The 12948-nt window shown below is 33.0% G+C and overlaps 1 protein-coding gene across 1 annotated transcript; it reads right to left on the minus strand.

The window, feature by feature from the left end:
- Positions 1 to 8370: 8370 nt before the first annotated feature.
- Positions 8371 to 12624, minus strand: LOC129311829 (plant UBX domain-containing protein 2). Its single transcript, XM_054954302.1, has 4 exons — positions 12466 to 12624; positions 11374 to 12311; positions 10125 to 10403; positions 8371 to 8821 (listed from the first exon to the last, which is right to left on the minus strand). Exons 2-4 carry the CDS (start codon positions 12259 to 12261, stop codon positions 8588 to 8590), a joined length of 1401 nt encoding a protein of 466 aa, XP_054810277.1. The 5' UTR covers positions 12262 to 12311; positions 12466 to 12624; the 3' UTR covers positions 8371 to 8587.
- Positions 12625 to 12948: the final 324 nt, after the last annotated feature.

Here is a 12948-nt window from a genome sequence, read left to right on the forward strand (position 1 = left end):
TCTCTTTTATTTTTTAAAGATAATTTAAAAATTTTAATTTAAAATAAAATAATTCCATCTGCTAGTAGTTTATAAAATAATCCAGATTATGTTTTAAGAATGTGACTAATATGCAACAGCGGAGGAGTATTTATTAATTAATATGCGCATTGATGATGAGCAGATTTGAGACACGTGGGAGAAAAGGGCGTCAAGTAGGTATGAGAAGATGTTGTTGATGATGATGAATTGATTATGATTAGAAAAGAGTACAGCTGGAGTCGTGGCGTTTACTGGTTGCTCCCAGCTGTACCTTGCAACTTTCACCTTCTTCCCGTGACTTCGATGCATGTGTTATAGTTATGCCACTAATAAATATGAAACTGAAACATTTAGATGAGTTCGATGGATTATTCATATTCATAGTATATAAATAAATTATCTTTTTATAATTTATAGATGAAATAACTATTTATAGTATATCTTAATTTTTCAAATTCTAGATTATTTACTTAAATGACCAGCGGTGGAGAGTTTCTGCAATCCATACCAATCTGGATCACGTTAAATTTATGTTGTCAACAAAAAAAAAAAAAGATTTTAGGAAATAATATTAATAGCGAAGTTGGAGTTATCCAATCCAATTTGAGAAAAAAGGCACGTGGATGGCATGAGGTAAGGGAAACCGACGCCAAACGGCACCGTGCTGACAACGAACCGCCACCTCTCTTTTCAATCTTCAATTCTTGATCCCCACCACCACGTGGGTTCGTTTTTTATCACAATAAAAAAAGCACCAGGTTATTTCAAGAGAAAATCACGATTAGATCTCGAATAAAAAATTAATTTTTTTTCATCTATTTACAAGTTAATTTTTTATATTTAAACGTTAAATTTTAGTATTTATAAAAAGACATGACTTATAAATAATTAATTTTTTATTCGAGTCTTACGTGTAATTTTTTTTATTTTAATTGTTAATTCTTCAAAGTATATATGACCCCATCACATTTCCCAAATGAGACACCCTTTGATTACAAGGCGAAAGGCTCCCACTCATTCATCCGCCACGTAAGCACTAGATATTTAATTTGTCAACCTATGTTTCATCCCAACATTTCTTTTAGAAAGGACTTCAATAAAGATCTCTTCATCACATTTATTTAAATTTAAAATTTTTAAAACTTTACTATAATTTAAAGGTACAGACTTAATATTAAATTTATAAAAAATGATAAAATTATCTTTTATTTAAATTAATATTAAAATTAATTTTTTTACTTTACTTATTTATTTATTTGTAGAATGTTATTAATATTTTACTGCACTTTATTACGAAAATAGCGGCGCAGAAGCATTCATAATATATATATAAAAGAAGAACCATCCGAATGGTGCAAGAAGTGGGATAATAAGGAGGAGTTGCCCTTGCTGCAGAACATAGAAACACAAGAACGACCATTAATAATTGATAGCATTTGATGGCATCGAGACGACGCAGTTGCGGTCCATTCATTATTTCACGCAAAAATAATAAAAATATACTCTCTTCGTTAAAAAATAAAAATATTTCTATGCAGGAGGAGAAAATGGTAGTTGAAGTTTGAATGCTTGTGGATTTTGCTCTCAAGACAAATGATGCAATGCAAAAAGCTCAGGCGAATGAATTAATCGACCGAAGCTGCCCATAACATCTGTCGGAAAAAAACTATCTCTAGATTGGGTGAAGCTCAATTACGGTGGTGCTGTGAAAGGCATCAATTGCCAAGCGGGTGCAGGATGCTTATTACATAATCAGGATGGATCTTGGCTTTGTGGATGCTGTCACAACATTCGAATGTGTACCTCGTACAAGTAGAACTCTGGGCTATGATAGATGGCTTAACTATGGCTTAGGGGTTTACATTTAGAAAGATTAAGTTGGATGTTGACTGTACACTAACCGTGACTATGGTATCACAAAATACTCTACCTATGAATGCCAATAGTTGTTTGATAGGGCAAATCCACTCTCTTCCGCAGAGGGACTGGCAAGTTGAGATTGACTGCATATATCGGAAAGAAAATAAATGTATTGATCGCCTGGCCTCTTCAGTCATTTTTCTAGATATGGGTGTCCATAATCTGAACCATCTATCGGACAACTTGAGAAAGCTACTATAGGACAATGTTTTTTGGCATCGGTCAAATATTTTTTTTGTAATACCCTATCGTTGAAAAATACAAGATATTTTTTTTAAAGAGTTAAATATTTAAAAATATAAGATAATTTTTAATCTTTTGAAATGTAATTATTATTTTTTTTCAAAAATAATCCTGTTGATAATGACTTTATATTTATTATAGGGTTTTTAATAAGAGTAAATATAGAAAGATAGGGTTCATTTAAAAGTAAGTAACTATTTTATTAGAGGGTGAAATTTATTTAAAAATATTTTATATTTTTAAATGTAGGGAGTGACTAATTCTAGTTGGATGGTTGTCCTAAGAATTTGATTTATTGGAAACACAGGAGATTTAATTGAAATTGAGACCACCTGTGTGGTGCTATGTCACCATCTTAAATCTTCTCTTTATTGCAATTTGCACATACGGTTTAGATTAATATAATATAGTTATGATGTTCCGTTAAAAATCATTTACACATTTTTCTAATTAGCACGGGTGTAATCAATTCACATACATCAACAATAATTAAATGGAAAACTCTCAGGATTAATTTAATTTCTTAGTCTGTAATGCTCAAACTTGAAATCTTGTCTCAATGAAAACAAATGTCGAATCACTTAAACTACTTTCCGTCAGTAACAAAGCTGAAAAATTCAATGCCAGAAATTTGAATACATTATAACAAAAATATAATAATATTGGATTAATAAACGAGATATTTTACACCAAGCAATTTACAACAAAAATATAAGACCAAATTTATGAATATAATTGATCTCAAGATCTAATATTCGATGAAGAAATTGTCGAAAATGCAAGTGAATGAAAAAAAAAAAATGGTTGATTAAATGGAATACCAAAATGCATTGAGTGGTGGTAGACTTTATGACAAAATTACTAGTTTCTGCAAAAAGTAGAGTTACAACCCAATTTATTATTCTTATAATTAAGAGGCTGCATAGTGGCATCTATAATCTTTTAATGCACTATGATTAAGTTTATAATGCGTATTACAGGGGAACTTTCTGGAAGTGAAGTGCCTCAAATGACCTATACTTAGTGATCATAATTATATAATTACATTTAAATTCAATTTAATGCCAATTGCCGCATAAGCTAAAAAAGTTTAATTTGACGTTAGATTCAAGTAAAAGGAATCAATTAAGAAACGCAAGATTCCTTCTATGGCGTTCATTTTTTGCCATCATGTTGGAATCAATGGATGGATTCCTCTTTGTAAAATATCGTTACTTAATAGTGCTCTTTTTTTTTTTTTAATAGCACTCCCTTGTCCCACACTATTAGACATATATTTTTGGGAAGATTTGATATCCAAAATATAACACACTTTCATAAAAATAAAAATTTATTAATAATATTTTTAATATTATTATATCTTTTTAACTTTTTACAAATAAAATATTAAATGTAAGATATTTTAAAAAATTTATAATCTTATCTTAAAAAACAAAATTGTAAGATATATTTTATAAATTTTATTGATGTCCATAATTTTATTTAAAAATATTTTATAAATTAAGATGGAGAGAATATTTAATATAATACTTCATATACCTCTCAAGTTTATTTTATTTTATTTAATTTTATTTATAATAGCCTTGGTACAGTAAAAATTAAACTTACAATTAAATGTTGTCGTTTAGTGCCGTTATGCATCATCATCATCGGATTAAGCATTCACTAATCCATACATAACATTCCAATGTTTTTCGTTTTCCGCAGCTTTCAATCTTTTTCATACGTGTTCACGTTTCTGACACAAAGTCAATAATGTGAATCTTTCGAATACTTTTAGATCTCCATAAACCCCATGTCACCTAAATTATCTTGATTCAATCCTGGAGATTTAAATGATATTATTGATTTCTAAAAATAATTTTAATTAGTTAAATTTGATTTCAATGATACAGATCAAATATGAATTCGTGTTCCCTTTTGTCCTTTTCACAAGGTGCTTCACAAAATTCAAGAGCGGTCCAAATTTTTGGGTGTACTACAAAAATACGAAATAATGTTCCATTTTTAATTTTTACCTTTCAATTTTAAGTTATTTGGATGTGTGAATTTAGATTAAAAATTTTAATTTAAAATCTCACATTTAAAATTTATAAATTTTAAATTTTTTGTTTGGATGATAAAAATTTTAAATTATATTATTAAAATTATTTGTTTGAATTTTAAATAAAATTTTATATTTAAATTTAAAGGCAACTTGAATGTTAATGGTTCAATCTCAACCAGACCATCGGTGTTCATTAGGATCAAACTATCGATGTTGCCTAGGACAGGACTGTCGACGCCTAATGAGATTTTACCGTCGACTACAACCAAGACCCAACTTCTAATGCTAATGAGGACTAGACTTCTAACTTTCACCAAATCTGGATCACTCGTGTTGACTGGGACTAACGATTGATTTCCAATAGGACTAAACTGCCAACAAGGACTAGACCACTTGTGCTGACCACAATAAAACCACAAACTTTGACTGAGATTGGATTATCGAGGCTGATAGGGACCAGATGGTTGACTTTCATAGGATAGGACAACAGATTTTGACCTGGACTAGATTGCGGGCATTGATTGACACTAGAGGGCTAACTTTGACTAGGACTGCAATCCTTGCATCAGCGTTTGGTCCCAGTTAACATTGGCGGTCCAATCTCAATGGAAGTTAGTCATCGTGTCCAAGTTGGCATTGATAGTTTGGTCTAAGTTTTAGTTTGGGTCCTATCCTGATAAAAGTTGGCTATCTAGTTTTGATCGTTATTGGCAGTTCTGTCCTGGTCAGCATCAGGCATTCAGTCCCAATCAAAGTTGGCTCTAACAGTGTAGTCCAGGTCGAAGTTTGCCAACCTGTCATGGTTAGCACTTGTTGTTCGATCTCGATCATTGTTGGTTATTCGATCTTAGTCAGTACCAGCTATCCAATCCTAGTAAGCACTGGTGATCTAGTTCTGGTCGTCACCTGCTGTCTAGTCCTAGTTACCACAAGCTGTCCGGTCACAATCTGCCTATACTGTCTGGTCCTAGTCAAAGCTAGTCATTCAATCTTGGTCTGCCCTGGCTATCTACTCCAGGTCAAAGCAAGCCGTTCAGATTCAGTTAAAGCCAGTTGTCCAGCCCTGATCACAATTGACTATTTGGTCATGGTCGGCATCAACAACCTAATCTGGATCGTCATTTGCTCTTTGATACCAATTGCCGTTGGCAATCCGATCCCGAGAAGGTAGCAAAGTTGATAAACAAACTTGAAAGAAAATAGAAGCTTTCATTAAAATTTAAAATAACAAGAGTTTATAAAGGATTTAAAATTATAAAAAGATTAAGGTAGGATTTTGATTCCAAGTGTACACATTTTTAATTATGGAAACAATGAATTTGACTCAAATTCAAATACACATGCATTTAAATATAACATTAATGATTTTCTTGAAACTTGAGAAAGTATGATCGTCTTGTACAAATAAAAAGTGCATATCTCATATTTTCATTGGCTAAATTTTTTATAATAATATTTATATCCCTATAATTAATAAGAATATGCTTGAAAAATTATAATTTTTTTAACAAATAAACCAACATAATAAGTTAATAACCATGGCAAAAAATAAAAAAACATAATAACTTGTTTTTCGAACTCATGGCCAACTGATTAGATCGTGATGGCTTGACTTTACCATTCATTCTTTGAAACATTTTTCAACTGATTGAGATAAATTGTTTTTCAAACGCCTTATTAAGCAGCCTTATCCTATTTGATATTGACTATTGAGCATGTTCAAAGTCTAAAGAAAGAAAGTTTACAATTTGATGAAAAAGCCATGTTTAAAAGACAGTCATTTACTTACAAAAATTTAGACTGGAATGGTTCATTTGAATTGAGCATCATCCGTGTAACACACGAGGAATAACTCTAGTTCAGGATAAACGTTGTGGTCATGTAATTAGTGATATGAAAAGATAATTATAATTTTTCATCTTATTGATTAATCCAATTACGCTTTGATTAAAAATTAAAAATGTTCCGATTAAACCTAAATTGCAAAATTTTCATTGAAGAGAGACTAACAATTTGTTCACTCTATTAGAGGCAGGTCAACATATTGAAAAAAAAATCAAACTAATGGTGACGGAATAGAATTAAAAAGGCCTCTCTAAATTTTTTTTAGAAGGCAAACCCACACATGAATTTACTTTGATTTTATTATAAATTACTTTTAATATATTTTATTAAAATTAAAAAACTTTTAATGTTGTTAACTCTATCTTAAAATTTAATAAGTTTTTACCTCTATCCTTTAATAAAAACAAAAATAATTATTTTTAATATTTTTATAGCATTTAATAAAAGGAAAAAGGTAAAGATAAATATAAAAAATACTGAAATATTTTATAACTATGATCAAAATTAACGAGGGAATCATATCTAAAGACCACTTAAGAAAATTATTTACAAATAAGGACTAACAACAAGTCTCATTTAAAAAAAAATCATGTTTTCATTTTAACAACAATTATCCTGCATTGGTCATCATTTGTAAATAATTTTTTTGAATGGTCCTTGAATGTGATTATCTTAAAATTAATGTTCTTCTTTGTATTGTAATCAGGCCAGAGGAATATATTATAATTTTGCAAAGCTTGAGTAGCTTTTAAGTAGGTAAGTTATTTTTCTAATCTAATTCTTAAAAAAATTAAATAAATGATTACTCCCTTTATTTAAAAATATAAGGCATTTTTAGTCTTTCGAGGTGTAATCATTGTTTTTTTTTAAAAAAAATACCTCTATTGATAATAACTTTATATTTATTGTAGGATATTTAATAGGGGTAAATAGAAAAAGATAGGGGTAGTTTGAAAATAGGTAACTACTTTATTGAGGAATGAAATTCAATTAAAATGCCTTATATTTTAAAAAGAAAGGAGTATTATTTAAGTAATAACCTAAAACTCAAACATTTAAATGAATTACCTTATTGGAAAAGGAAATTAACGAATTGAATTCAAAGCATTAAGATGCCATTGGACCCATCCCATCACAGTCTTGCATTCTTGAGATTATATTTCTTTTCTTCGTTTTTTGGGGTTTCACATGGATGGATGGTGGAAGGAAGAAGATTCAAATATTTTAGATATTTTTCTTTTGGATCCCACAAAATGAAATGAAGGAGATTTTCAATGCAAAATATGGTTGCTTGTTGATGAGGCAAAAGCACGACTCGGGGATTAATCATGACTTAAACAGATTCAATTAACATTAAAATCCCTGATTAAGCTAATCAAAATCTTTGTTGGAGATAAAGAAAGGCCACTGGCTAAGATAAAAAGTATGAAGGCATCAACGATAAAAAGAATGGCCTTTTTGGTTCAATTTCTTTTTGATTGAACCAGTCATGAAGATCACATGCTTCCCTTTTATATATTCTTTATGTTGGCACAGTAATAAAAAAGGCACACACATCAATAATTTTATTTGATCCCATCTAAATTATTCATCTCTCAATATTAGAATATATATACTTTTGGACGGAGTGCCCTTCAACCATGTGCCCCCCATAAATTATTCAGATTGCCCTTATAAAGCTATCATCCAATCACCTGACAGTTGTGCCAAAAAAAAAAAAAAACGCCTGACAGTGGTTGTTGATTTGACCGTCCGTGTGAATCTTCCTGAGGGACAACAGAAACTAATATTTAAAATACAAAGTAAAGCACTCCTCTTTCAATTTTGACGATTTTTTCTTTTTGGGAATCTTAAATTGCATGCTTTGAACTCAATATTATGATTTATTGAGTGATAGACAATGAAAAGGTCAGGAATGATATATTTACCGAATTTTTATTATTGAGAGTTTTGCGATTTTTCATGCGAGGCATGTATCCAAAAAGTAATAGCCCCTTTACTCTAAAAGTCGGAAAGTCTTGCTAGTTATTTACATATTTCAATCGCGTTAAATCAGATAAGTAGTACTAAATTGCCATTCTTACACATCCATGCAAGACCATGGCTTCAAGTGTAATCGTGGAAAAAGCATTGTTAATTACAAGATGGTCAACCTGAGCAACATTACATTGACCGATTGGTTCAAGTAGACGTGTGAATAAGATTTTGAGCATTAGGTCACAGAAATTTTCCTATATAAATATTGACAGTATGGTTGGTGCTTAGATGGTGTAGCTTCAAGGATACAACGAGCATAAACAAAACCTTCATGAATCAATGTGTACATTTATCGATCAGTAATATTGTACTTACATAAAAAATATTGGAAATATTGTACTGTTTGACATCAAATGACAATAACTTAAGAAAAAATAGAATTGCAATGTGTCTGCATCCCTCCCACCCAACAATAGAAGCGGAAAAGTAGAAAAGATACTCAGGAAGCACAGGTTGAAGCAATAGTTTGATCTCTCATGAGAGCGGTTCACTGATTTCAAGCAATTCATTTCTGAGGCCTGTGTAAACAACAGAATCCGTTTCATGAGGTTTTAACTTGATAAGAGCTGAAGGCACCAGGTCCTCATCCTCCAGTGTTACAGCTTTCTCCCCTGGTCTAGGAAAATGAGGGATAACCCGTCGTTGAACAAGTACAGGATGCATTAGGTCAAATTCCAAACTTGGCTCTTTCAATGCGGAGCTGGCAAACTTTTTCGTCAACATGCAAAACAAAAATTTCGCTGAGTTAGAGATCCAGAAAAGCTAATAAAATCAGTCGTTTTCAGGTTTCAACCAAAAATAAAGACTTGTAGTTTAATCCAATTCAAAATGTGTCGTACTTCACAAGGAACCATTATCATGGCAACATATCCCGTTAAACAAAGATGTGACATCTGAATTGATTAAGCTAAGCATGATATGCTAGGCAGATAGCAGTGCCATCATCAAGGAACCCAATTGTAATAATAATAAAGCCTTGTTGATTAAAGTGGGATGGGATCTTGTGGCAAGGAGGGATGAACTTTAGGCAAGTGACCAGAAGTAGATGTAAAGGTGGGAATGATGTTAGTCCTTTGGTTAAGAAGAGAGGATCCTCTTCAATTCTCCGTCGTGGGGTACGTAATCCTTGGGAAAAAAGTGTTGAGCTGCATAGGCTGGATCTAGAATATGGGCAAGGGTGATAAAGCGAAGTTCTGAACTGAGTCTTGGGTTCAAGAAGCTTCAGGATTTAACACTTCAACCTGTCAGTGAGGATCAATTTGCCAGCATCCTCACTTGCTACAAATAAGTGGTGGGACAAGGACCGGCTTAATAAATTGCTACCAAGGGATGTTTGCAATATAATTGCCAATATTCCGGCCCAAAATCTCATAAGGATGGCATGTTATTAAGCGGAAGCCATCTACAGACAATGTGTTTTCTGTAAAATCAGCATATGAACTTCCACAACCCCCCGTACAGAACAGTTAAATTATTTTGTCATCTGTGACTAGGCGTGGTTCAGTTTAATCATGTCTTCAGGGAAGGGAACAGGTTATGGTCACAATCATGAGGCTGGGCTGTTAATTTTAGATGAGCCTCTGAAAGAATGCTACTGATTACTACAGGATGATAACAGATGGGTTTGCTTTGGACTAGGGCTGCTGAGGTCTACGGTATTAATGCCTCCCACGAATCCAAAAGAAAAGGCATCACATATGATGAGGTAATTGATACCATGAAAAATTATAATAGCCAGCAACTGTCACCCAACAGTAATCAAGTTACACTTGGCACCAGCGAAATCCCCTTTATTATGTCAATACAGAAAGTTTCTTTTCAAACAAATAAGTGACAGCAGAAGGTATTGTGGATAATCAGTTTAAAGCACGGTCTCAGGCTAACTTGTTCCAACAGGATTAATACAAGATAGACAAACACAACTTTATGTTCAAAATAGAATGCCTGTTACAATAAATAACATGGATAAATAAAGTATCATAACAAGTAGATGCTAGAAGTTAGAACCGACCTCATATAAAGCAGTTGTTGGTTCCCATGGATTAAATACACCTTGAAGCACCATTCCATCTGGGAACTGGATCCGAATCATAGCTTTTATGTATCTCCTCCTAGCAGCTTTTGCTTGCTTTTCTTTTAGTGATTTGGGAATTAAAAGCTGGGAATCCGCAATCTTTTTCCTCCTTAATTCAGCTTCTCTTTTCACCTCGTCAATTGAAAGGTTATAGAAAGAATCGGGTAGTTCAATCTTTGATGCAATGCCTTCTGGTACAGCAAAGAAGACCTTAACCTGAACAAAACCGTTTTATTTTTTGGAAAAATGTCAAGATATACTCTACCTAACCATAGCAGGTTATCTCCTGTTATAAAACTTTAAAGGGCAAAAGTGACAAACTAATAATAATGAGCTGACAAAAAGCACGTTTGACTGATGCAAAATATTCACTGCAGCAGTAAACTGACCAAGTCACTACTGCATACTATTTCTGCAGAATGGCAACAAGATTGGATGATGGATCATGATTCAAATTTTGGGAGGTTATCAGGGTAGAAGTTGATGTTTCTTTCATGAAGGCTTTTCAGCTTTTCCTCACCTTTATAATCTCTCTTTATAAAATTCACCAATTCAGAACTTCTGTATTCTACTGGAACATTTGTGTCATAGAACTTTCTTTTCCTTTTGAGAATAGAAAATGTTCAGAAGTTACAATTCCTCTAGCATCTTTTAGATGCCATTTACTTTCGACCCAAGGCAGATAGGAGAAAATGAAATCTTGGCTCTTCCAGCATTTATTCTCATAATTTGTTCTTTCAATATTTAATTCTCTCCAAATTGGATTGAGTTTTCAGTAGATAAACCAATTTTCGAATTCTCAATCTCTCACTAAAGTCAGAAATTAGAATTTATACAGTGATTCTTGTTGAACCGATTAACAATCATGGCAATAGGATGGAAAAAAAAAACATCTTAGGCGCATTTTCCAACATCTTAACCTCAGGTGGTAGACACCTTTTTCATTTATTATCTTGTCATACAATACCAAAATCAGATGTCATTTATGAAAGTTTTGTACCAAACTATAATTTACTGGACACCCAACAACTTTCATTTACCTATCAAGCTGCCAATTAGATCATGAATCCCTAAAAGAAAAAAAGATTCTTCCACTCAAGAGCAAAACTCGCCATATGAATACTTATAGAAAACCTTTAAAATCAGATAACTGAATTTCAAAACTATTTATCTATATGATTTATACCTGTCTGTTCACCTTTTTAGGTTCTGCCTCTTCCATCTCAGCACATGCTTCAGATGCCAAATTGTCTCTCTTTCCAGGTTCTTGTAGTACTGGTGATTCCAATAATGCTATAGCTTTCTTAATCAATTTTATTTGTTCTTCTGTTGGAAGTTCCATCACTGCCCATCTCTCTCCATCCTCATCCTTTAGCTCAAATCCTACACAGCCCAGCAGCTCAATTCCTCCTGCTACCTCACTAACAGCCTCTTTGATCTTTGGATTAGTCAACCTAATTTTCCTAAACTTCGCGTTATCTGGTTCCTTTACAATATTCCTCAACAGTTTCAGAACAACTTCAACTGGACCCTCAGATGGCTTCCCTGACATATACGTACCGATGCAAGCCTCCAATTCACCTCTTGACTGAACTCCATGGCCAGGTAATTGTGAAACACCATTTCCGTCATCAAGCTCGACTGGGTTACCCAGACAGGTATCCACATGTATGGACACCTCTTCCTCGGACATAAATGATCGCCCACAAATCGGACATTCATACATATTCAGAGAATACCCATTTTTAGATCTCTTCCCAGAAGTTATCAATGAATCATAAGGGTCAAACCCGTTCATCGGTTTGCGATCAGGATTGGAATTACTCGGACCTTCCTTCCCATTCAACTTCGAATCGATCGTTTTCTGGGGCAACGGTCGAGAATTCGCCGCCGCAGAACTTGGTTTTGGACCCGAATTCTGCGTAGGACGGAGAAGAGTAGAACTGCCGGATAAAGAAGATGAAGATGGGGATGAGGATGATCCTAGAACTCTTCCTTGACCCTTGAATTTACCAGAGGGTGATTGAGAGACCTTCTTCATGAACCCCTTTAATTTACCCTTCACGTCGTCCATTTCCACACACGCTTCAATGTCAGCGAAAAGCGATGAAGAATCCCACGAAGCTAAGAGGACAAGGGATCAAGAATGAAATACTGATTAATAAAATGATGGAGATTCGATTGAATAAACCAAGAAGAGAGAAGATTAATTTTTTTTCCCCGGAGATATTGGAGAGAAAATGAAAATGAAAATGAAAGACGAACCGAGGACCCAGACCTTGAAAAGTCAGAAAGAAAAGTTTGTATTCTTTGCAAGGAGCTGCTGCAAAGTAGCAAGAAACCCTGAAACTCGCCGTTAACTGGCGCCAAGCACCGTCGACAGATCGATTCAACGCGTAAATGCTAAACGAGATTCATAAATGATTTGATGGGGCGAAAATTGACTCTGCAAAATGTTTGGATTAATAAGTGACGCTGCAAAACTCCGGAAGGATTGGAAAAATTATTGATTTTTTCCTATAATTTTATTCAACTAAAATTCAAACTTTGCACTTTTATTCAATTTAGTGTAATTCAATTTTTTTTTTAGCCAAACTCAATCTCTATATTTTTTAGTCTATTAGAATTCAGATTTTGAACTTTGATTAGTAAGAAGCCCTAGTGCCAATAGATGAAGTAAAAGAAAAAGAAATTGCCTAAAATACATATTTTGAATAACGAAATATTTAACATATGTATTTTTATTTTATTTTATTTAACA

The sequence above is a fragment of the Prosopis cineraria genome, unplaced genomic scaffold, assembly GCF_029017545.1.
Source record: "Prosopis cineraria cultivar Desert tree isolate PC_DT_omini unplaced genomic scaffold, ASM2901754v1 PC5, whole genome shotgun sequence".
NCBI classification, from domain to species: domain Eukaryota; kingdom Viridiplantae; phylum Streptophyta; class Magnoliopsida; order Fabales; family Fabaceae; genus Prosopis; species Prosopis cineraria.